At 47.3% G+C, this 26,942-nt stretch overlaps 1 protein-coding gene across 3 annotated transcripts in view; it reads right to left on the bottom strand.

Moving 5' to 3' along the window:
* RNF212 (ring finger protein 212) overlaps positions 1-23,047 on the bottom strand; it is a 348,304-nt gene extending 325,257 nt beyond the window's left edge. For 2 of the 3 annotated variants that reach the window (XM_078679015.1, XM_078679014.1), the window contains exon 1: positions 22,786-23,047. In XM_078679015.1, the coding sequence (XP_078535141.1) occupies positions 22,786-22,900 (115 nt within the window). In that variant the 5' untranslated portion in view covers positions 22,901-23,047. The remainder of the gene's footprint in view (positions 1-22,785) is intronic. The other variant, XM_078679013.1, reaches the window with a different exon arrangement.
* Between the last annotated feature and the right edge of the window lie 3,895 nt (positions 23,048-26,942).

Here is a 26,942-nt window from a genome sequence, read left to right as displayed (position 1 = left end):
GCAGCTAAAAACTCAGCTGCAAGGCTACTTTGCAAAATCCCTAAGACCTCTAGCATCTCTGGATACCTCCGAGATTTACATTGGCTCAGGGTGGAGAACCAGATTAAGTTCAAAGCCCTGAGCTATATGTTCAAAATCAAACTTGGCACAGCCCCTCAATATCTTAAGGCCCTAGTCCATCCTTACAAACCATCCCGATGTTTAAGATCCGAAGCTCTAGGTAATTTCTTTGTGCCTAGGTTCAAACAGTCTAGAATAGGTGGAAGATCCTTTTCATACCTGGGCCCGTCCATTTGGAATACACTCCCTGTGAGTTTACGTAAAGAAACAGACTATTTCGGCTTCCGCAGAAACCTGAAAACTTGGTTGTTTGATCAATAGATCATCCTCAGGACCTGCGAGCTCTCTCTCTTTGTTTGCTCATGCGCCGGGAAACCCTTCTTGGGTAGCTGTGCGCAATACAAATTCAATAAATAAATAAAATAAATATGCACATATCTACACCTCACCCGGGTTGTTTGAGGTTGCTGGCCACTACAATGAGTGACACCCAGGGGGTAGGCCCTTCCACTCTTTTGATGATGTCCTCACCCTCAAGCTTACAGAGCTCTGTCTTCACTTTGGGCTGAAGGTGGAAAGCTACACGATTGCAGCCGAGAGCTACAGGCTGAACCGACTGGTCGATCTGGAGTCAGACCATTCGGCCTTTCAGGCAGTCGATTCCCTTGAAAAGGGATCAAACTCACTAGGCAGGGAGCCCTGCGTGCTAAGATGGATGACAAAGGAGAATTGGACCAGCTGCAGGCATTCGGCTGTGTGGCAGCTCAGGAGGATCTCTGCCCCGCTGTTGGTGATGTAAATTTTTGCCTTTGTCAAAAGTTTGTAGTGCCTTAGGTCGCCCTTAAAAACTCGGACAAGCTGGAGGCAGGTGGGCTTACCGAAAGCATGCACTCAGGTGTTTGTAAGGCAGAAAACCAGTGAGGAGGGCATAGTTGTACAGCACCTGTGGCATGATGTTTATTGATGCCCTTGTACCAATGAGCACCATGAGGGGCTGGCTGTTTACCAGGATCTGCCATCGGAGCACTAACCAAGCTTGTTTCTCTGTTGGCTGAACACAGTGGTCTAAGTGGGGGAAAAAAAGAGTAGGGGAACTGTGGGCTGAGTCTTTGGTGTGGCCAGAAAGAGCAAAACATCCCAATTTTTTGTATTTGTTAGGCATTTCACGTACCAGTTACAGCTTATGTTATTTAATTCAACTAATGGATACATTTTTAAGGTTTAGTATAAGTTATTGACATTAAAATACATTCACAAAGTGGGATATGTTTCCAATCACAGAATTTCCCATATATGCTTAAAAGTGGAAACGCAGGCCATTTCTGTCAGAGACATGCAGTTTGTCATCAGCACTTCTCCCTTTTTCCATAAGAGCAGTTCAAACATAAATGGCAAAATATCCTAGTTTGCAAATGTTACCACATAATTATTGCTCTGCCATATTTGCCATGTAATACATCTTCTGCTGCATAATCTGACATTTTTAACAAAAAAATTGTTTGTAGCTCAAACTGATCAAAAGTTACTAAAAAATATGATTTGTGTTGCTGTGAAGTGGAGGGCCCCTTTGCAAAGGTTGACTGGTCACCTTTCTCACTGCTGCATTTGTATGTTATGCTGCTACTAATGAGGCAAAATCTTTGCAGAGTGTTAGTATGTGTAAAAATAATAAAGTATCAGAAATGTACTGCATTAGTCTGCAGCCTTTTTTTGCTAGATAATTTTGCCAATACCGTGATATAATTTTGTCCTCCATTGCGGCATAATTCCAGTGGCCCCAAAGCAGGCAGCAAGTTATAAGTGCTTATGCATGAAGCAGAGAGACAGTGAAATTTGCGAACTTAGTCTGGTGTGCGTGCAAATCCTGCATTGGCAATCCCTGGTGAGTTGCACTACTACTGCTGAAACAAGCCCAATTGAGGTGCCAATGGGTGAGGCGGGTTAGCCTCAAGGGTCTTGTGACCTTAGTGACAGAGTCACTGTCGCTCAAGTGTGTGCTGCTTCGTAGGCCTGCATACACGACTGGAAATTAACCTATGGATTGTGGTGGAAAGGCCTTCAAGGTTAACCCACACATGCCACCACTAGGGTGCACCTGCTGGTGCTAAGACACTAGGGATTCTAAGGTCTAGCGGACCTTTTAAGGTCTAGCATGAGAATGTGCTCCCTTTGGAGAGTGGTCTGGTGGACTGGTAATGAAGGCAATTCGGCAGCTCTGGCCTTAGTGCCACATGCTCTTCCCCAATGAACACAATACTGCCCCACTGAGAGAAACTCACACTGCCTTCAGCTACCACCCAATTGTGCCCCGCTATAAACACGAGGATGCAACTCAATTCAAATGATACACTACACAAGAGTAATATGCTGCCTGAAAAAATAAGTAACAACATCCTGGAAAAAGCAAACACTCATAGGGAATGCAAGAATATGTAAAGCATATGAAAGTAAACAGGAACAACATGGTTACCTTAATCTTTACACTCATTCGGAAATCACTGAGTGTTTTTGACTGAAAAGTTAAGCACATGTCTACATGACCCAGAAGGGACCTGTTGTGATCGGTTTCAATATCCATTGCTTATAGCCTTACAAAAAGTCAGCAGTATGGTTTAAAAAGACCACATCCCTGAACACACAGCCACAGTACACATTTTCTAAACTAAAATAAGGAAAAAAGCTGATAAAGATAACATTAAAGGATGTAGCATTACGACTAGATCGGTCAACATCGAAGCTGGGGAACTGGGTTTGAGTCTCGGCAACGACGCTCAACATCATATGATTCTGGGCAAATCACTTAATTTCCCCGTGCCTAACCACAAAAACAAATGTGTTCTTCTGTAACGAAACTGGTGCTCACATAAAGCACTCTGATACCCGATGTCTTGGGTCTAGTTCGCACTATTTAAAACTCGAAAAGAATAGAAAAAAGTTACGTTTTACACTCCACACGTCAAACAGGTATTGCAGTACCTACAGGAATGGTGCACTTCCCCACCTGGGGAAAACAATGTTGTTCAAAGAAAGACAAGGAAAGTAGTGCTTCACTAGCAAACTCTGTAAAGTTGTGCCAATGTGTTTGGGTGTGAATAAAACCAATCTGGCCACTTTGCGACCACTTCATCTTGCTTTAATTATGTTTCTTATTTTGAACCTTTTTTCCTCTCCGTCCTGAGGTTGCACTTTGGAATAGAAAAATGTCAGAAAAAGAAGACATTTCCAGCAAAAGTGCTTCTTTCTTTTTTTAATCTATTTTACAGGGGAACAAATAAAGGAAAGGAAAGGAGAGAGAGGGAGCTGTTTCTTGAGGTCACGGTTTTCATTCAGCAAGTGAGGAGGATAGAGACAGACCGAAAGAGAGGGAATTAGAGGAAGAAAGAGAGGGGGCTGCCGGGGGCAGAGCAGGAGAAGTGGGCACTGTCCAACTCCTTGTCTTCTCTCGGCAAGAAGAAAAAGACAAGAGTTCTTTTCCTTTTCTGCCCACCCCCCTTCCCAAACCTCCAGCCTGTCCCCAAACAGCCGAGCCTTAACTATAGCCCTTGGCTATTTCTGCCATTGTGAGAGGCACATTTAAAATGAAAAAACTGAGGAACGGATTCTAATAAATTAACAAAGTTGGGGCACTCCGTGCCCTTCCGACTACCCACTTCAACCACTGGCTCAACAGCATGGATTGCATGCACGATGCTGGCTGAGGCGTCATTGTGCATGATTTCGTAATCTGGTGGGGGTGTTGGTGTTCCTAGGGCATTGATGGCTTTCTTTCTTGGGCCTCAAGATGACAGAGTGGATTGGTACAACTTTCCCAAGTGGTTCATCTTCCAACACGCTGAGCATTTTTTTCATTTCGCTGGGCATTCTCCCACATGTGACGTGCTAGCTGTGTTGCCTTACTCTGGCGTACTTTCCTTCCAGGCGGCAGGTTGGGGCAGATGGCAGTCGTCGCCACATGTATTGTTCTCCCGTGTGGCGCTCTGTTGTAATCAAAGATAAAGGGGAGTCCAATTTCCACCTTTAAATACAGTATTAGGTTTATTAAGATGTTATCATGAACAGCCCCACCAGGAGCAGCCTTCCTGCTGCTCAGCCCATTCTCCAACTGCCATTCCCTCATCCAACATTCCACAGCATCACCACACCCCAACTTTCTACAAACCAGTCACACTGGCTGAGCAGCAGGTATTATCACACTGCAGCGGGTATTACACGTCTCCCTTCCTTGCACAAGCCAGAATATCAATAGCAACTAATACCATGCAAGACTATCAAATAGCAAAAACGAAAGGAAGGAAAGTGTACACAAAAGACAAAATAACAGAGTTTCTTGCATGCATGTTCACACTACAGCAACAGAGATGCAATTGAAAGAGAATTAAAACAGATGGAAAACAATGCACACATGATGCATAACTGAATAAGCAACATGTCATTACATATTACATGCAAAGGACAATGCATGTTACCACAGCAAAGAAAGAAACTGAAGATAGGGATATAATAAGAATACACTCATCTTCTCTTACACCAAAGGAAAGGGTTCTTAGTGCGAGGGAATGATTGCGCCCGCTAGATAACTGGCAAGATTGCTGTCTAAGGACTAATGCTGTGGTGCTACCAGGAAAGGGGTGACCCTAACAACCCCTTGGATGATGTTGTGCAAGACATAAATCTACATTACATACAGAAAACCTGTTCACACACATATGAATCAAACATCTAATATGGCAATTTGTGAAACTGGAAGAAAAAGCAGTTGACTCCTGTTGATCTCGTTCTTTTAATTGTTCGTTGCCGAAAATACCAGCCGACACGTGTTTCGTCAGAATACGGTACACTCTGACTCTTCAGGGCTAGGTCCTAATAGATACGAAATAATTAATCCCCCCCACAACCGGTGATAATTCCAACCCGGATAGGGTATCTGTAGATTGTTCGGCGGGTGAAGCGAGAGAATCAATGGCTCCGCTATTGCGCTGAACACCAAATGATGGCTGATTGCAGGGTGTGGACAGACGTGTTCAGGTGCTCACTATATATGACATTAACACCAATGCAGAATATAGATATATATATATATTACCTACTGGCGGTCGCCAGTAGGTAGTTATAGTTAGGACCTACTTTCCATATGAAATCCACAACATTCTATTTGGAATAACTTTGGCGCTGGTGGACGAATCTTCGTGCATTTCTCCATGAAAATGGCCTGCTCCGCTCCTTCCCTGAAAATTTGGGGGTGATTCGTATAGTGGGGGCCGAGAAAAAAGGGGGTCTCAAAAAGTGTTTTCCCCATGCAATTTTCCATAGGGACCTTTATCCAGGGCTACAGCCCGAACGGCCGAACGGAATTACACCAAATTTGGCAGAGAGGTAGAGTTCGGTTCGCAGATTGTGCTTTTTGTTAAATGGTGTAAATCCGTTCAGTAGTTCCTGAGAAAATCAAAAGTAAAATCATAGTGATATCTAGAGACGAAGTACTACACGCGTACGGAAATCCGTACAATTAGGAGCACGAGCTGCATGCTGATTGTCTGTCAACACTCCAAACCAGGAAGTGTTGGCAGCCATCTTGTGCCTCGGTAGAGCCGAGTCACAAGAAAACAGGGAAACAAAGGTGAAAACGAAGAAAAGGGGGCAGGGTAGAAACACCCTGACCCCCTAGGCCTGCTCAGGGGGTCCCACAAGGACCCTCAAGGCCCCAAAAATTATTAATATATTTTTTTTTAAATCGCGGGATACGCGTATGGTACGCCTACACTGCCGATCCCCCCAAAAAAACTTGAGGCACCACTCTGCAAACGCGTGTTTGCAGAGGGGGGAACTAATTAGCCCGCCAACAACCTCCAGTATGCGCCAGGGGGCTGCCTTGCAGAGACGTGTAAAGAGGCCATGCTCCTTTTTACACCTCTCTGCAACGCAGCCCCTGGTGCATACTGGAGGTTCTTGGTGGGCTAGTTGGCCTCCAGGGACCCCCAGTATGCAAGGAGACTTCGAACGCGCTACGGGCGTGTTTGCACAGTGGTGAAGGTAGGGGGCGGGGCTTGAGGTGATGTGTGTGCAAACATGCACTGTGGCGCGTTTTAAGTTGGGGAATTAATTCCTCTTCAATCCAGAGGTCCCCTAGGGGCCAACTAGTCCAACAGGTACCTCCATTAAGCGCCACGGAGCTGCGTTTCAGAGTGTTGTAAAAAGGGGGCGTGCCCTCTGAACACCTCTCTGCAACACAGCTCCCTGGTGCATACTGGAGTTACCTGGTGGGCTACTTGGCTTACAGGGGACCTCAGGATTGAAGAGGAATTAATTCCCCAATCTAAAACGCGCCACAGGGCGTGTTTGCACGCGTCACCTCAGGCCCCGCCCCCTTCCTTCACTATTGAGCACAATATTCCTCTAAAATCAGCGGAACTACGAATTCCGATTTACTCACCTGTTATCATGAGAGACGTCAGTGCTGCATCTTTGAGCCCAGTACGGACTCTGAAAAGTAAATCTAAGCGTACTTACCAGTAACTCTTATTTCCTTCCATAGGAATCTATTGGGTGGTTTTCACCAGAAAAGTTTCGAAGTGTCTATTTTTGAAACGTACCAATATTCCTCTAAAATCAGCCGAACTACGAATTCCGATTTACTGACCTGTTATCAGGAGAGACCTCAGTGCTGCACCTTTCAGCCCACCACTGATCCTGAAAAGTAATTCTAACCATACTTACAGTAACTTGAATTTCCTTCCATAGGCTAACATTGACTGGTTTTATTTGGAAATTCTTCTGTGTGGAGTTTTGGAACTTTAAAAAATTCCTCAAAAATCAGCCGAACTACGAATTCCGATTTACTCCCTTGTTATCAGGAGAGACCTCAGTGCTACATCTTTCAGCCCACTATTGATCCTGAAAAGTAATTCTAATCGTAGTTACAGTAACTTGAATTTCCTTTCTAGGCTAACATTGACTGGTTTCACTTGGAAATTTTTCAGTGTGGAGTTTTGGAAGTTTAAAAAATTCCTCTAAAATCAGCAGAACTACGAATTCCGATTTACTCACTGGTTATCAGGAGAGACCTCAGTGCTGCATCTTCCAGCTCACTACCGTTCCTGAAAAGTAAATTTAACTGTACTTACCAGTAACTTGAATTTCCTTCAATAGGATATCATTGCCTGCTATATAAAATATATTTAAATTTAAAAAATATAAAATTAAAATAACTATTACAATTTCAATATTTTTAAAAACATTTTTTTCCAAGTTATATTAAAATATGTAATGTAAGTTAAAAAATAAAAGATCTAAAAATAAATACTTTAAAACAATGTAGTAAATTAGTATAAAAAAATAACAATTAATACATTTAAAAATTATCATTTACAAAACCTTTGCTGATGTAATATGTGACATCATCAGCAGTGCATTGTGGGCGCGCGAATTATAGTTAGCTGAACTAAATATAACAGGGGAATTTCAATGGTTTTGTATGAGTGAAATGTCCAGCTAACTATGACATGTGTGAAACCTATGTTTTTTTCAGTGAATTTCTAAGGTTTTTTAAATGCTAATTCCTAACTATAACGTGGCTGAAACCTATGTATATATATATATATATATATATATATATATATATATATATATACTACTATTATAAAGAGAGAACTGTGTCCTTTGGGGCAGGTAAACTCGAAAAGTACACCACCAATCCAAACACCCAATACATCTTTGAAAACGTCAGGGCAAGCAGATGGACATAGGCTATATAAGAAAAAAATATATATGTTAGAAGGGAAAAGTAATTTTTTATGAAAAGTAGTCCCTTCGAAGTAGCGCCAGCTAACGACGTGCGTGCTGACATCACGGGTCGGCGGCCAGGAGCGCGGAAGCCGGAAGCAACACCCTGCGAGGGCCGGAGCGCGGAAGTGACACCATGCGAGGAGCGGACAGGAGCGCCGAAGCAACACCCTGCAAGGTTCGGAGCGCGGAAGACACACCCTGCGAGGAGCGCCCAGGAGAAAGAAAGCGACACTCTGCGAGGTCCGGAGCGCATAGGAGCGGCCAGGAGCGCGGGGAGGACCGTCGACATCGACATGCCCAGGGGAGCGTGGAGTAAAAGCGGACAGGAGCGTGGGCAGAAGCGGCCAGGAGCAAGAAAACGGGAGCAAGGAAACAACACCCTGCGCACGTGATGCTGGTGAGTATGCTGTGCTGTGAGTACGCTCTGCTGTGACTACGCTATGCTGCTCCCGCTGCTGGGCGCTCTGCTGCGCGTCTCCTGCTGCGGTGCTGCCCCCAGCCCCCTTCTGCCCCGGACAACGTCAGGACGGGCTGCTAGTCTATACTACTATTATAAAGGAAGAACTTTGCACCTTTGAGGCGGGTAAACTCGGGAACCACAGTGCCAATCCACACACCCGATACATCATTGTAATCGTCAGGGTGTGCAGATTACCATAGGCTATATAAAGTATAAAAATATGCGTCATTTAAAAAATGAACATTAAAGTAGCGCCGGCCGCGACCTACGTGCTGACGTCAGGAGCGCGGGGAGGAGCGGCGTCCAGGAACGCGAGGAGGAGCGGCGGACATGGCGCGGGGGAGCGGCGGAATGGCAGTGAGGACCGGCGGGAGGAGCGGTAAGCGGCGAGAAGCGGTGAAATGAGGAGAGCGGGGGAGAAGCGGTGGCTGAGGTAAGGCCCCGGGCAGGCGGGCGTCGGGGCGGGCGGGGGCCTGGGCTGCTTGACAATGTCGGGGCGGGCGGGGGGCCGGGCTGCTGCAAAATGTCGGGGCGGGTGGGGGTCGGGGAAGCCTGATTGCTCCCGGACAAGGTCGGGACGGGCTGCTAGTACTAATATAATAAAGAGAGAGCCCAAACCTTTGAGGCGGGTAATCTCAGGAACAACAGCACCAATCACAACACCCAATACAGCGTTGGAAAGGGCAGGTGCAGCAGAATGACGCCCACCACATACATTTAAAAGGTAAAAGAACCGTGCCAGCAAAGTAGTCCCTTGTGGGCGTGTCTGCGTTGTGCTGTGGGCGTGACAAATGCTGGGGGCATGTGGTACGTTCCGCCCTTCATGCCATGTCTCATATCGTGTGCTGTGGGCGTGTGCTGGGGACGTGGGCGTGTGCGGGGGGCGGGATTACGGAAAAAAAAGCGAGCGTTGTGCCCAATATTTCATTGTTTTTTCTTCCCAGGTTCTGTACATTCCAGCTCCGGGTGTCCACCCTGCTCCCTTTAAATACCCCTGCACCCCATAATCATATCCCACCCTTACTCCTTAAAATACCCCAACACCCTTAAACACTAACCCATCTTAACCATATAACTATACCCTGTACCCCAAAACCCAAACCTATCCCTAAACCCTAAAAATACCCCTGTACCCCAAAACCCAAACCTAGCCCTGAACCCTATAAATACCCCTGTACCTCAAAACCCAAACCTACCCCTGAACCCTAAAAATACCCCTGTACCCCAAAAACCAAACCTAGCCCTGAACCCTAAAAATACCCTGTACTCCAAAATCCAAACCTACCCCTGAACCCTAAAATACCCCTGTACCCCAAAACCCAAACCTACCCCATAACCCTAAAAATACCCCTGTACCCCAAAACCCAAACCTAGCCCTGAACCATACAAATACCCCTGTACCCCAAAACCCAAACCTACCCCTGAACCCTAAAAATACCCCTGTACCCAAAACCCAAACCTAGCCCTGAACCCTAAAAATACCCCTGTACCCCAAAACCCAAACCTAGCCCCGAACCATAAAAATAACCCTGTACCCCAAAACCCAAACCTACCCCTGAACCCTAAAATACCCCTGTACCCCAAAACCCAAACCTAGCCCTGAACCCTAAAAATACCCCTGTACCCCAAAACCCAAACCTAGCCCTGAACCCTTAAAATACCCCTGTACCCCAAAACCCAAACCTACCCCTGAACCCTAAAAATGCCCCTATACCCCAAAACCCAAACCTAGCCCTGAACCCTAAAAATACCCCTGTACCCCAAAACCCATCCCTATCCCTAAACCTACCTCTGTACCCCATAACCCAAAACTATATCTGAACCCTTAAAATACCCAAACACCCCAAAACATATACGTCAGTACCCCAAAACATATACCCCTATACCCATACTTCCCTTATCCAAACATTTTTAAAAAAACATGCTTTTACCATTCATGCATTTACAACCAATTTCGTTGTAAATGTATGCGTGGTAAAAGCATATAAAAAAATGTAATGCCATGCGTTATAATGGCATTGCGGAGTCATGGTACTTTCGTAATGAAAGTATGCGGAGTTATGGTATGCGGAAAGAAAGTTGATTCCAGGCAAATCACTTTGTCTCCCCGTGCCTACCACAAATGAACGTGTTCTTCTGTAATGTAAATTGTGCTCATGCCATGTTGTCGAGTTCGCGCTATATAATATTGCAAGGAAAAATAAAGTAGGGAAACTCGAGTTCACACACTACTGAACACGCACTCTTAAGTGCATCAGCAGTGCACTGTGAATCGGAGCGTTTCACAGGCCTGTCACAGATAAGAAATGCTATCAAAACGAAATCCTACAAAACAATATACTACTGGCCGGCAGCAATTCATACCCGGACAACGTCGGGACTGGCTGCTAGTATATATATATTCCACAAAACAAAGGTTGCCCATTTGGAGGAGCCCACACAAGGTGAGTATAGCTTCAATATTTTTAATGGAAACCGCAGCACAGAAATTGTCAGTCCATCACAGCACGCACATATTCTCATACAGCCTGACGCGTTTCGGGCTCCCGCCCTTAGTCATAGGCTCAATGTCTAAACACAGTTCACAGCGTAATTCAATTAAATACTTCTTAGGCAGCGGTGGGGAATTCCTATCTCCCGACACCCGAGACATCTAGATTTCTTACAAGGGCGAGAAGTTTTAATTTCTAACTTGTCCAAGTCTTGCAGTAATCTGGTACCCAGTTGTTCAACCCTTTTGGTCCCAGCCAGTTAATAAGGAGCGCTGAGCAGTTTATCGGCAGTGAAAGCGTCAATGCAAAAGCTGGGACCTGCCCTTTAATTTCCCCAGAGCAGAACAACAACATGATGGAGCAGAGCTCAAAGTTGCAGTTCCATATAAAACATCCACAGCACAGTCAGGTAAGAGTCTTTTTGCTTTCTCCCCAAGGCTCTTGTGTGGCTTCCAGGCCCTCCCCTGGTCCTTTCATTTCTTTTCGAGCACAAGACGCAGCTCCAGAACACAGACATCACTGGAATTTAAGAGGCTGCCTTAAGGGCCTCATGGCTCCTGCTCTGTCTTTAACCTTGTGACCCCCCCCCCTGCCTTTTATTCTGCGCTTCACCCTTGAGCCTCAAATTGGCCCCAAGATCCCTCCTCGCCTCCGGGGGCCTACAGTAAAGTTCATGTTTTCCCTTCTCATACAGCCACTGCACAATCCTCAGGTGCACACTCATTTCTCTCCTTGCACTGGGCCTCTCATCTCACTTTGTGCGTGCACCAGGGGCATCTTAACACACCGCTGTAGCACCTACAGCAGCTGTGGAATTCTTAATGGGCCTCTTCTTTCTTCAGGTCCAGACAAACGTTCATAATTAACATGAAATGGTGGATGGATATATACATGGATGAATGGGTGAAAGGATGTATGTAAGAATGGATGAGTGAAAGAATGGATGTATGGATGAGTGCAAGGGTGAATGAATTGATGGATGGCGTGAAAGTGGATGGATGAGAAAGGATGGATGCAAGGATGGATGAGTGAAAGAATTGAGTGAAATGGTGAGTGAATAGGTGGGGTGAAAAAGGATGGATGGATGAGTGGATGGATGGTTGAATAAAAGGGTGGATTGATGGATGAGAGAGAAAATGAATGGCTGATGGAGTGGGTGGATGTTGGGTGGATGGATGGATGGATGGCTGGGTGGACGGATGGATAGATGGGTGGAAGGATGGATAGATGGGTGGAAGGATGGATAGATTGCTGGGTGGGAGGATGGATGGATAGATTGATGGGTGGGAGGGTGGATAGATTGATGGGTGGATAGTTGAGTGAAACGGTGGATGGAGGGATGAGTGAAAGGGAGGATAGATAGGAGTGAAAAGGAGGATGGATATGAGTGAAAAGGAGGATGGATATGAGTGAAAAGGAGGATGGATGGGGTGAAAATGGATGGATGAGCGAAAGGATGGATAGTTGAATAAAAGGGTGGATAGATGGATGAGAGAGAGTGGATGAATGGCTGATGGAGTGGGTGGGTGGATGGTTGGGTGGGTGGAAGGATGGATAGATGGGTGGAAGGATGGATAGATTGATGGGTGGGTGGGAGGATGGATGGATAGATTGATGGGTGTGAGGATGGATGGATAGATTGATGGGTGGGAGGATGGATAGATTGATGGGTTGATAGTTGAGTGAAACAGTGGATGGAGGGATGAGTGAAAAGGAGGATGGATATGAGTGAAAAGGAGGATGGATATGAGTAAAAAGGAGGATGGATATGAGTGAAAAGAAGGATGGATATGAGTGAAAAGAAGGATGGATATGAGTGAAAAGAAGGATGGATATGAGTGAAAAGAAGGATGGATATGAGTGAAAAGAAGGATGGATGGGGTGAAAGACGGAAGAGCAAAAGGATGGATGGAGGGATGAGTGAAAGGGCTGATGGATAGGAGTGGATAGGAAGATGGAGGGGTAAAAGATGGAAGAGCATAAGGATGGCTGGATGGAGGGATCAGTGAAAGAGTGGATGGATATGAGTGAAAGGGTGGATGGAGGGGGTGAAAGTGGATGGATGGATGAGCGAAAGGATGGATGGATGTATGAATGGAAGGAAGGAAGGAGGGATGGATGGATGGATGAGTTTGAATGATAGATTTGGAGCTGGGAGGATAGGTTGGGCCCCAAGGGCGTCATGAACCACTCGCTTTAGCAGCTGCAGTGGGGGTGGAGCTCTTGATGAACCTCTTCTGTCTGCAGCTCGGCAGACAAAGGCCCATAATTAACCTGTACGGGTGAGTGAGTGAAAGGATGGATGTGTGGGTGAAAGGGTAGATAGATGAGTGAGTATAAGTGTACGTGTGGCTTCCTAGATGGATGGATGAATGAGTGAAAGGATGGTGGATGGACGATGGATGTGTTGATGAAGGAAAGGGTGAAAAGATAGATGGGTTTCAGGGTGGATGGATCAGTAAGTAAAAGGATGGATGAGTGAAAGGGTAAATTGATGGATGAGCGGAAGGATGAAAGAGTGAAAGGGTAAATTGATTGATGAGCGGAAGAATGGGTGAACGAAAGGATGGACAGATGGCTGAGATGGATAGATATGTTTGAGGATGGATGGGTAGATTTGGATATGGAGTAGTATTGTGCCTGATTAGTTTTGTGCCGTGATTGTTCTTGCCTCCTGTACCCCCCGAGTAGCATTGTGCCCGACTAGTTTTGTTCCGTGATTGTGTGCTTGTCTCCTGTACCCCTGACTTATTGTGCCGTGATTGTTTTTCCCGTATTGTTTCGCCTGCCCTCTGCCTCCACCGCCGACCCACCCCGCTCCCTGACGCTGCTCCCCCGCGGCCCCACCCCCGCTCCCTCCAGCATCACCGCTCCCCCCCTCTCGCCACCCCGCTCCCGCCTCCCAGCTGCTCCTCCCTCCCACTGGATTGAAAAGGTGGTGTCTGCGAGGCGGGGAGCTGTGACCTGACCTGACCTGGTCAGAGCCGGTCGCTCCTCCCGCCGCGTGGCCCACCCCGAGGGTCCCGATATCCGCCGCCACTGCCGCTGCCAGTTCGTCCTGGGCCCCTGCTAAGTATTGTTCTCCTGTACCCCTGAGTAGTATTGTTCCTGATTAGTTTTGTGCCGTGATTGTTCTTGCCTCATGTACCCCTGAGTAGCATTGTGCCTGACTAGTTTTGTGCCGTGGTTATGTGCTTGTCTCCTGTACCCCTGAGTTATTGTGCCGTGATTGTTTTTCCCGTATTGTTTCGCCTGCCCTCTGCCTCCACCGCCGACGCACCCCGCTCTCTGCCGCTGCTCCCCCGTGGCCCCACCCCCGCTCCCTCCAGCATCACCGCTCCCCCCCCCCCTCTCGCCACCCCGCTCCCGCCTCCAAGCTGCTCCTCCCTCCCACTGGATTGAAAAGGTGGTGTCCGTGAGGCGGGGAGCTGTGACCTGACCGGACCTGGTCAGAGCCGGTCGCTCCTCCCGCCGCGTGGCCCACCCCGAGGGTCCCGATATCCGCCGCCACTGCCGCTGCCAGTTCGTCCTGTGCCCCTGCTAAGTATTGTTCTCCTGTACCCCTGAGTAGTATTGTGCCTGATTAGTTTTGTGCCATGATTGTTCTTGCCTCCTGTACCCCCGAGTAGCATTGTGCCCGACTAGTTTTGTGCCGTGATTGTGTGCTTGTCTTCTGTACCCCTGAGTTATTGTGCGTGATTGTTTTTCCCCGTATTGTTTTGCCTGCCCTCTGCCTCCACCGCTGACCCACCCCGCTCCCTGCCGCTGCTCCCCCGCGGCCCCACCCCCGCTCCCTCCAGCATCACCGCTCCCCCCCCCCTCTCGCCACCCCGCTCCCGCCTCCCAGCTGCTCCTCCCTCGCCCCTCCCCTCCCCACTCTCCATTTATGGCAGAATGCATGCCTACGCGCAGCGGGCGCGCCAAAGGTAAGCCCGTCTGCACCCGTCGGCGCCTGGAACGCGCCCAGCGCCAGACCCCCTGGCCCCCGAAGACGCCAGCCCGCCCGACTTACGACCACGCCACCCTCAACGCACTCAACACCGGCCGAATCCCCGGCTGTCATCAAGCCACCCCGGGACGCACCCACGGACCATTCACCTGCCTATCCTGCAAGTTCTCCTGCATCCGGACCTGCACCGCACCCGCCAAGCCGACACCCAGCAGCAACCACCTTAAGTGCATCCTGCTCAACACTCGCTCCGTCCACAGGCACACCGCAGAACTCTGGAACCTCCTCGACACCACATCTCCAGACGTCGCCTTCCTCACGGAGACCTGGATGAACGCCTCCTCAGCACCCGACATCGCCATTGCCATCCCGGACGGATACAAGATCACCCGGAGGGACCGCGTCAACCAGACGGGAGGAGGCATCGCCATCGTCCACAAGAACACCATCTGCGTCACGACCAACACCGACGACACCCTTACAGTCGCCGAACACCTGCACTTCCAGATACACACCAACCCCAAGACCACACTCAGAGGCACCCTCATCTACAGACCCCCGGGACCACGCACGCAATTCAGCGAAGACATTGCCGACTTCATCAGCCCGCACGCCCTCCCCTCCGCTGACTACATCCTCCTCGGTGACCTCAACTTCCACCTGGAGAACAACAACGACCACAACACCACCACCCTGCTTGACAACCTCGCCAACCTCAGACTCAAGCAACTGGTGACCACCCCCACCCACTACGCCGGCCACACGCTTGACCCCGTCTTCTCCTCCAGCAAGGACATCTCCTTCAGCCACGCCACTGGACTCCACTGGACAGACCACAGCTGCGTCCACTTCAGCTTCAAAAGGACCACGACCCATCACCACCCGCAACAGGTTCCCCGCAGGAGCTGGAACAAGATCACTGCCGACCAGCTCGTCACATCCCTGAGCCAGAACCCTCCAGCCAGCTCAGCGAACCCCAACCAAGTCGCCAACAACTTCTCGGGGTGGATCAACAACTGAAGACACCCCCCCCCCCCCCTCGCCAGACCCAGCTCCAAGAAAGCATCGTGGTTTACCGACGAACTCAAGAGCTCCAAGAAGAACTGCCGAGCCCTCGAGAAAGCCTGGCACAGAGACCCAACTACAGACAACATGACCACCCTCAAGCTTGCCACTCAAAAGCATCACCAGCTGATCCACGCCATTAAGAGAACCGCATTTAAGGAACGACTAGACAACAACGCCCACAACAGCAAGGAACTCTTCAACATCGTCAAAGAGCTCTCGAACCCTAGCGCCGGAAACAACGACATCACTCCCTCGCAAGACCTCTGCAACTCACTCGCCTCGTACTTCCACAACAAGATCGCAGACATACACAACAGTTTCAGCACACAGCCGACGCACCCTACGACCGCACCAACGCCCCCCCACCACCACCCTCCACGCCTGGACCCCGGTCAACACAGAAGACACCATCCGCACGATGAACTCCATCCACTCCGGCTCCCCAACCGACCGCTGCCCTCACCACATCTTCAACAAGGCCGACTCCGTCATCGCACCCCACCTACGAGACATCATCAACGCCTCCTTCGACACCGCCACCTTACCTGAGAGTTGGAAGCACGCCGAACTCAGTGCCCTACTGAAGAAACAATCAGTGGTCCCCACCGACCTCAAAAACTACCGCCCCATCTCACGCCTTCCTTTTCCTGCCAAAGTCATCGAGAAGACCGTCAACAGTCAGCTGGCCGCCTTCCTCAAGACGAATGGATCCCTCGACCACTCGCAGTCCGGCTTCCGAGCCAACCACAGCACCGAGACCGCCCTCATCGCAGCCACCGATGACATCCGAACACTGCTCGACAACGGGGAAACAGCGGCCCTCATCCTCCTGGACCTCTCCGCGGCGTTCGACACGGCCTGCCACCGCACCCTAGTGCAGCGCCTCAACAACATCGGAATCCAGGAGAAGGCACTAGAATGGATCATCTCCTTCCTCGTCGGAAGAACACAGAGAGTACGCCTCCCCCCGTTCAGATCCGAGGCCACCGAAGTCATCTGCGGCGTACCACAAGGATCATCACTCAGCCCCACGCTGTTCAACATCTACATGATCCCCCTTGCGGCCATCGCACGCCAACACAACCTCAACATCATCTCCTACGCCGACGACACCCAGCTGATCCTCTCCCTCACCAACGACCCCGCCACCGCCAGAACCAACCTACACGAAGGGATGAAAGATGTAGCCGAGTGGATGATGACCAGCCGCCTGAAACTGAACTCAGATAAGACGGAAGTCCTCTTCGCCCTCCGCCTGGGACGACTCCTGGTGGCCCCCTGCCCTGGGCAGCGCACCCAAACCAACAGACCACGCACGCAACCTGGGCTTCATCCTGGACTCCTCCCTCTTCATGACCAGACAAGTCAACGCCGCCTCCTCGTCATGCTTCAACATCCTACGCATGCTACGCAAGATCTTCCGGTGGAACCCCACCGAAACCAGGAAGACGGTCACCCAGGCCCTCGTCACCAGCCGACTGGACTACGGCAACTCCCTCTACGCCGGCACCACAGCCAAACTCCAGAAAAGACTCCAGTGCATTCAGAACGCCTCAGCACGCCTCATCCTGGACATCCCCCGACACAGCCACATCTCCGCACACCTGAGAAACCTGCACTGGCTCCCCGTCAGCAAGAGAATCACGTTCCGACTCCTCACCCACGCACACAAAGCTCTCCACAACCAAGGCCCAAGATACCTCAACGACCGTCTGACCTTCTACACTCCCACCCGCCAGCTTCGATCGACCAGCCACGCCCTCGCCGCCATCCCCCGCATCCGAAGAGCCACCTCGGGAGGAAGATCCTTCTCCTACCTGGCTGCCAAGACGTGGAACTCCCTCCCCATCCACCTCCGCCTGACCCAAGACCACCTCTCCTTCAGGAAGCTACTGAAGACCTGGCTGTTCGAGCAGTAGCGGACCCCCCCTTCCCCAAGCGCCTTGAGACCCTCCGGGTGAGTAGCGCGCTATACAAATGCTTTGATTGATTGATTGTTTGATTGATGAGCGGATGGATGAATTGACAAACAGAATGGTGAAAGGCCGATGAAAGAATGCATGGAAGCCAATGTAAAGGTGAAATGTTAGATATCAGTGGGTGAATGAAAGGATGAATGGGTAAATCTGCAGAAAAGAGACAAAATAAGGAAATCTCCAGTATTCAAATCCTTCTATACTATGAGCCTGACATAACCAGAGAGGCTATTATCCGAGCTCTTATATAATTAGTGCTGCCAATTTTTGACAGTGCACTACATGATGGCACCAAAGGGACAAGTGGATTTTGTACAGGACAAGTAGATTTATGAAGCTACCTGTCCCATGGACAAGTAGATATTTTATTAAATTCCACACCCCTGCTAGGTACCCGCCCCTGTGGGCGCGGCCGCTCGCACGGCCCCCTGGTCACAGAAGTCCTTTATTTCCTCCAGTGAGGCGCCGTGAATCCTGCGTAGCAAATAAAGTTCCAATTAATACAGCCCAAGTGGGTGGCTGTTAATGCCCAACAAAGCTGTGCTGCCAAATAACAGGTATGAGAATATGTGCGTGCTGTGATGGACTGACAATTTCTGTGCTACGCTTTCCATTAAAAATTTTGGAGCTATACTCACCTTGTGTGGGCTCCTCCAAATGGGCAACCTTTGTTATATATATATATATATACATATATATACATACATACATACACACACACACACACACATAAATGTATATTATATATATAAATCACTAGTACCAAGTAACGCTCAAGATCACCTCTAGATCACAGTCGACCACCCAATACAGAGAACCCTATTAAGGAAGACCACAGCATGAACACAATAGCCAATATTTCCATATACCACATAAGCATAAGAGAAAACTGCAGCACTATGTCAATGATGTTTGATCTTTCTTCCTTTACCTAAAACCATTCATTTGAAGGATAAAAGTCTGTTGAATTCACAGTGGCTGGAATAGAAATTGATATAAGAGTTACAGAGGGCGCTCCGTCCCTATCCTAGCACGCAAGTGGTCCTTCCTACAACGCCATGCTTAAGTTAACCTTCAAATCGGAAATTAAGCCATGCATGAAAGTCTTACTGCTTTGACTGTGTCACTTTCCAATGTGTTCCGGCACACATACTTGCCGCCGAACTGAAGAAAAACCACTCACAGGAAAGCTTGAGGCCCACACTGACACGCAAACCTCGTTGAAAATCCATGGCAATGCTGAAAGTGCAAGACACCACCAAAGCTTTTGCAATTAAAATTTTTCCACATTTCCGATGTTAGCTTTAAGCTTTAGGAGAATGTTACTCGGGCGAAAGCACTGTAGTTGGGAAACATACTTCAGGGACCGCACCAGCTGCCAAATGGCAGCACAAGTACGTTAGGAGCGTGCCGGGTGGCTCCAGTCATGTACGTGCTGAACAGTGTCATGATCCAGATCTTCTCACCATTACTCGACGTCCAGATGACTGGAAACGGTCTAGCTACCACGGAAACCTGGCGCGAGAGCAAATGACTGGACTCACGCTAGCTCCCAAGTTCCATGAGCGCAAGCAAAAACCGTTGAGGTGAGTACCTTCCTATTCGTATTTTTTTTAAGTGATCCTGGCACAACAGTTGGATCACAGAACTAGTTGACATTACAGCCGAAGACTGTGATTAAAACGTCACTTGAAGTGGTGCCAATGCCCAATTCCTTGACTCTTTTACAGTGAGGGTTCCCGGGGTAAAAGACCGCTAAGCGGAACAGCATCATCACCCCTCAAAATACATAGCTGTTATCACCAGCACCCTCACAACTGGCTATAAAACTCTTGTTCCCCTTGAAGTTCTTCGTTGTACATATCTTGCAAGTGTACCAATGCTCTGAAACTCTTAGTTGCAATAGAGATGTTCGCAGACATCTCCAAGTGCTACTGCGTTCTGTCTATTGAGATACTACGCTGCTAATAGTGCTTTCTTTCGCGCAGACAGACTCCAATCCCCTGTACGCTGGTTTTAAGTAGTTCAAGCCTGCCCTGGTTGGGGCCGACCGAGGATGAGGTCTCTGGTGGGGCTCAGGGCTGCCGAACTATATGATGCACTTTGTACTCTTAGGTTTCATTTAAAGGTTTGTCCTCATGTAGTGTCATTGAGGGTTCTTCCTTCTGTAGTTCGCCCGTGAGGTGCCTTCCTCTCCACCACACATTTTTCTTAGTTATGTGCACATGTGGTTGAGTGTGGATATATGTACTGCCAGAAAAGAAGGCAGACATTTGTTGGACATTGTTCTGGAGATTGTTTGAGTTGAGAACTTAGTAACCCTTTCGGAACAGTAGATTATGGGGACAATAAGACATTAGAGGATCCATACCCCACTGCAATATATAGCAGGGGGTTTACTCTGGTATGCTTGAAAAAATACAACCTGAGTGATGTGTACTCATGTCTGTTAAATGTATTAATCGTCCCAGGTATAGGGATCTTATTGTAGATTGATTGCTTAGAGTGGAGGGCGATCCCTTACATACCTTTCCGTTCCCTCTTGACTCCTTTTTGTTATTGTTTAAGTAGTTCAAGCCTGCCCTGGTTGGGGCCGACCGAGGATGAGGTCTCTGGTGGGGCTCAGGGCTGCCGAACTATATGATGCACTTTGTACTCTTAGGTTTCATTTAAAGGTTTGTCCTCATGTAGTGTCATTGAGGGTTCTTCCTTCTGTAGTTCCTTTAGGCTCTAATTTCTTTAGGTCTTGTTTTCATAATTTCTTCTCTCATCCAGTTCCCACACGCAGGTTCTTCTTTGTCAAATTGTCACCAAAATGTTGTAATCAAAGATGAAGGGAAGTCCAACTTCCATGTTCAAATACAGTAGTAGGTTTATTAAGATGTTATCATGAAGATCCCCTTCAGAAGCCGCCTTCCTTCTGCTCAGCCCTTTCTCCAACGGTCATTCACTCATCTAACATTCCACAGCATCACCACACCCAATATTTCTACACACCAGTCACACTGGCTGAGCAGCACATATTACACGCTCCAATGAGGGCAACGAACAAGCAACGGCTGGGTGGAGTCGGAGCATGCAGTTACAGCCTACTGCATGGGCGGGCTGATGCCCAAGAGGGTGCTGGAATCAGCAGCACATGAGAAGCACCAGGCGGCGAGTGGGATATGCGTAAGTTGTCCTCCGCCTCATCACCAATTGTTATGTTCCCCGAGAAGTGGTGATCAGTTGCGCGCATCCTCGCAGCAGGCCTGGAACTTGTGCACTGCACAGGAATGGGATGCACAGTGACTAATATGGTCCATATCCGCAGTTGCAAATCGGTCAGTCCCTTTTTATTGAGGTCACCTGACCTCCAATTGTACCATAACTTCTTGGAGTACCGCTCAGACAACATCACCTCATCTGTCATCAGTTGGAAATAGTATAAGGCAGTGGTATTCAAACTTTGTAACCCCCCCTCCCACCTCTCACCGTGGGGAAAAAACATTGTTGGGGCCCACCTTCAACATTGTTCAAAATTATTCTATTAAATTGCCAATGTTTAAATACATCTAGACTTATTTAAATATTGTTATTACTTTCTATTCCGTTTTAAAAATGCACTCATACATGATTGCCAAACATACTATTCTGGTCAGGCAGGCCTTACTAATATGAAAAAGTATCCACAGTGTGATTATTAGAAATGGGGGTTGGGGATTTGAAGATTATTTTGAATCCCTTCCCTTTTGACACCTTCTCCCAGCAAGGATATAAATGTCAAAAGATGTTAGTGATGGCCCATTACAGAGCGACTTAATGTGCTCATTTCCTTTGCCCCAGCTCAAAACAAAGCATTGTTATCGGCATAATGCTTCTTTAGGCCAGAGACATGTGCCCCTCCTGAGATCATTCTACGTGGGCCCACCCTGCCTCCAGTTTGAAGACCTACAGTATAAGGTACAAGGTAGAGAGAAGAAAATAAAATCGCATATGTAAATACCAGTGGAGGCCAGTATGACTTGGGGAGGGGGGGTTAACAACAAAATTACAAAATTAAAAAATAACTTACCTTTCCGTCGGGTCCCGCGTCTCTGCTCCTGCTTCCGATTTCAGGAACAGGAAGCAGGCAGCCAGGCTCCCTCTCCTAAGCCAATCACAACGCAACATTGTACTTTGGTCTGAGCCCCCTGACACGGAGCTCAGCCAGGGGCTGGAGGGGTGGGCATTTTCTCAATGCAGCCTGCATGGAGAAGGGGAAAATACGCACTTCTGGTTTGGGCAGCCTGGAAGGGCTGACCAAAGTCATTGCACACTTAGGAGTGGGCAAACCACTCCTCCCCTGCCCTGCTCCGAGAGCAGAGCAGCCCCGCCCACCCGCAAAGCAGCACAAACATAAAATGCTAATAACTGAGTTATTATTTTATGTTTTTGTTTCTCGCACAGCTTGAAAGCAGTGGGCGACGCAGAGGAGCCGCCACTGGTAAATACTGCAACTTGCAGAGCATAACTTTCCATCATCTCAGTCATCACCTCAGATACATGTGTACAAACTTCATAATTATAGCGAGAACACACCAAAAGCATCGTTGGACTTCATAATGTCCCCCTCGTACAACATCAGAATGTTATAAACGTTGTAAGTTTTGTAGCTCTATTTTATATATCGTTAATTAGAATTGTATTATGATTTGCACCGAATAAAGGATTATTTTATAGTTATAACTAATACATATTTAAGATGATTAACTTGTATAGCGCATTTCGGACTAAAAAAAACACATATGAATACACTGAAACATTTCAAGGGCGATATGGGATTTGGACCAGTCCCAGCTGTGGCCTCACTGCTGACACCAAAAAGAAAACCCATCAACCTCAACATTCCTATTGTAAATGTAATACGGCATACTGTTGACCAGCTTTGCTGGGATAAACCTTTCCAGATTATCATCGCTGATTAAAATCACGATCTTACTACTCGCAGGTACCTAGACAACCTTTAACCCCTCTTACCCTTCCGGAGGCAGGCCTCACACAGTACGTGCCCGCAGTTGGTGAGAGCAAAGCTGCTGATAGTGCGGCTGGTTGCGTGCGTGAAGCAAATGTTGCAGCGCACCGCCCCGTTCATTGTCGGAGGTGGAAGGACGGCAGAGACAGAACGACTGGAAGATAGGCGGCATGCATCACAACACCAGAAACAAGCGCATAGGTTCCGCGTTTCCGGTCCCCGCCAGTCCCGCCCTTCGGTGCGCACTTCCGGGTCATGTCATGACAACTGCGCGGAAATCCGCCTGTCGGTACGGGGCAATACTTCAAAATGGCGGATTAAATGTGTCCCATCGTGTGACGGTGGTGCTAGTTCCTTGTACATTGTAAAATATCTAATGATTTTGACCTGGGTTTGACCCGGGCCTCGAGCTGACTTTTGGTGCAAATAATAGCGACCGCAGCAGCACTTCCTGAATGTTCACATTTCCTGTATGTCATAAAGCCATAATTTTAAGGAGACCGTCTATTGACAAATAGCGTCCACCCCTACGTTAGGCGTATGTGGTAGATGGCAGCCCTCCCACCGAAGCAAACACCAATATTGTGGATGTTGTATAATATTTGCAGGGCGGGTGGGCGACTCATTTACAAGCAGTGCTTTAAATGGCAATACAGAAGTGCTGGTACTCTATTTAAAGTACCTATTTGCTCCTTTGAAGTGCCAGTAGGTACTCTACCAATAAATGTATTTAAGCAGTGCTTAAAATTGCATGTACTCTCCCTTTCAAATTAAAGAAGTGCAGGTACTGAGTACCAGACAGTACCTGCCCATTTAAGGCACTGTTTATAAGGATGCGGTATGTTTGGCGGCTGAAAATCACACTAAGATTGAAGATGATGTAGTTAAAGCCGCGTTTTAATTGTAAGTGTGCATTGTAATCACACATGTAGAGTGCACCCGCATATAATCCTTTGTTGTGTCAACATAAAGTGTTAGGATCTTAAAATGTAATAACGTGATGTGTTATGGCCATTTAATGGTAACATGTAGAATTAACTTAGTAAAGTAAATGTAACTAACAGAAAACGTTAACATGAAGAACTTGTGTTGTGCAACTGACAATCATTCATTTATCAAGTGTGTTCATTAAGGGCCAGATGTACAACTGTATATTGCGGTCGCAAACAGGAAATCGGCCCATTTGCAACCACAAAATTGGTATGCCCCATGTACAAACCCTATTTTGCGAGTCGGTAACCTTTACCAAATCACAAAATAGGATTTGCGACTCGCTATTAGGAAGGGGCGTCCCTTCCTAATAGCGAATCACACTTCAATGTACCATTGTTTTGTAATCGCAATTGCAGTATCAAAACACCTGCAGTTTACCACCTACTTCAAGTAGGTGTAAGCCACCCGCAAACGGGAAGGGTCCACAGGGGAATGCTCCCATGAGGCACAGGGTCAAGACTGATTTGCATATGGCCAGGTCTAAACTGGGGTGGCATGGTGAGCAACAGAATGATGGATTTAACCCAGATCTCTTGACTGGGGGTGAATGTTTTGATTTATTCTGTATTCCGTCCATCAATTGTGTGTCTTTTGCTTTCTCACCCTAAGTGCGTCAGGTATGCCCAGACATGGGTCCTGGGCTCAATGTGCCACTGGAATCAAGCTATCCTGGCTGAAGAGGGGTGAAACCCCACAACTGGTCCGACGATGCTTGTTTCTGGTCCAGGGAGGACCTGGCTTGGCAGTTCAGGCTGGACTGTTCCCATGAGGCACAGGGTCAAGACTGATTTGCATATGGCCAGGTCTAAACTGGGGTGGCATGGTGAGAAAAAGAATGATGGGTTTAACCCGGATCTCTTGACTGGGGTGAATGTTTTGATTTGTTCTGCGTTCCGTCCATCAATTGTGTGTCTTTTGCTCATTTAAAAATCAGGCACAGGCATGGTGGCCTGCTGACCCGAGCAGGCCGCCATCCCTGGGAGTGCTAGCCATTCCCAATGGGTTCACAAATTTCACCTGCCTCATGAATATTAATGAGGCAAGCAATTTGCGACCCCGGTAGGAATCACAAACAGTGTCTGAGACACTGTTGTAAGTGACACTTTGCGAGTTGCAAAATGACGCAATTTGCAAATCGCAAATTGTAAGGGTCGTACATCTGACCTTACATGTGACATTTCATACTTAGATAATATAGTAATCAAGCGTGCCTTATTTCCTATGCAATTTTGTTAAGCTCATATTGCACTTTTCTTTTGTTAGCTGAATTTGTAGGCCTGAAATGCAGTTTCCCTGGAAGCTCTCGCTTTAGAATTCACAGTTTGAATTTCATGTGAGCTGTGGATTTCGTTCTTTCTCACGTTTTGTGTTGAAGGTGGAAGAAGTGCTGTTGTTAAGCTAGAATAATATCTTTGTTTTACTAGTCAAGCTAGGAGAGAAAAAGTTACATCATTTGGTCTGAATCGATTAGAGAAGGCCGTTGTCTTTGGCACAGGAGAGAGCTTCGGAACCAAGGACAGAAATGGTGAGCAGAAGAACATGGTGGTCCCATGGAAAATTACCTTTGAGATCGTGTTCAGAGCAGATGGCATGACCTGCAAGGACTCTTGGAAAAAATACCTGTAATAATGTGATATGAGAGTAGGGAAAGTGCCCACTTCTCTGCCTTCGGAGAGAGTGCATCTTAGAACAAGCTCTGTCTTGATAGCTTTACACTAAATAACCCATTATTGTGGAGAGACTTCATTGTAAGACTCCACAGACTGACACCTTTTACCCTTTGTCCCTGAAGATGCTTAAGTAGGGATGTCATTGTAGCGTTAGAGCACGGATAGATTACTGATTTTTTTTCATCAACACTCGATACAGGGAAACTTGGACTCATGCTTTCTGATCCTCTGAAATCTGTTTCTTGAATTAGTTGTTTTGTTTATGCTACACCTCCTCAACTTTATTAACAGATTTGGCTTTATGCTGATTCTGATGTATTTCTACACTCTCATCTTGATGCGTCTCAATGTTCAATTATTTTGGGCTTTGTAATAAACAAATTAACCTAACATAGTTGTCTGTAGCTACTATATGTCCAGAGAAATGCCTGTTGAATTGATTGGCATTGATAACGACTTTCTCACCTCTAAGTTTACATCCTCTACGTTTACATGCTGTTAAAAAGAATCGTTGGATTGTGATTCTAGAACACGTCCAGAACTTATGGACTCGGCCCTTTTTAAAGACATTAAAATCAGCATGAAGTATGTGTCATCGCATTGGTATTAGGCAACCCTTTCTTCAGTAAAAATTAATCTGTTAGGTTGAAGTAATTCATTGTTCGCTTGTGCTTTGTATCGTTAACCTACATGAAAGTGCTTTGTATCGTTAACTTACATGCAACCTATGAAACAGGTTTTTTTAGAATAAAAAAATTTGCTATATAGATGTAAGCACATGGTTAATTGGTCACTACATAGCTGCCAATTTCCTTAGATTGCCTTATGATTACCTGCTCCAGTTCCAGGGTTTTTCTTTGAAGTATGAGACAAGTAGTCTTGTTTATTCCATTATGAACAAAATGACAGATCCTAGAATTCAAAGTAAGAAACTTGGACAGGAGCAGCATATTACATATGAACCTATGAAACTTGGCAGCCATGCACTAGGGGAATAAATGATACAATGTTTTAGGAGTCAAATACTGGGTCTGGAGAATGATTCCTACATTGATTTATCCCATCTGAATCATTCTTAACGCTGCACATTCCACTGAGCATCAGTATTTGAAAGCGTTGTAGAATCTGCTTATTAATTGCTGGTTTCTTTCTTTCATTACAATTAACCTCATAAGGTGCCTATAGATTTGTCTCTTAACATTCTATCTTAGAATCCTACATAGTCAACGTTATATAGATTGTTTGTACTTGTGTACAAGCTATGACACCTGTAACTGCCACCAATGTTTAATTGATGATAGTTACAGATGTCTTACAGCTTGTGTGCGTCCAGGTGGCTCATATCCACCTCTCCTTGAAATTGATCCTTTTGAACTAACTACTGATTTCTGTCAGGGAGTCTCCAGCCACTTGACTGCTCAACAACCACACTTTAAATGCATGTGTATAGCGGATCGTCAAAAGCCAAATGGATCCAGTCCTGTTTCATCCTTGAACCA

The sequence above is a fragment of the Lissotriton helveticus genome, chromosome 2_2 (genome assembly GCF_964261635.1).
Source record: "Lissotriton helveticus chromosome 2_2, aLisHel1.1, whole genome shotgun sequence".
Lineage (NCBI taxonomy): Eukaryota > Metazoa > Chordata > Amphibia > Caudata > Salamandridae > Lissotriton > Lissotriton helveticus.
Note: the sequence above shows the minus strand (reverse complement) of the source record. Positions and strands in the feature narration are given on the sequence as shown.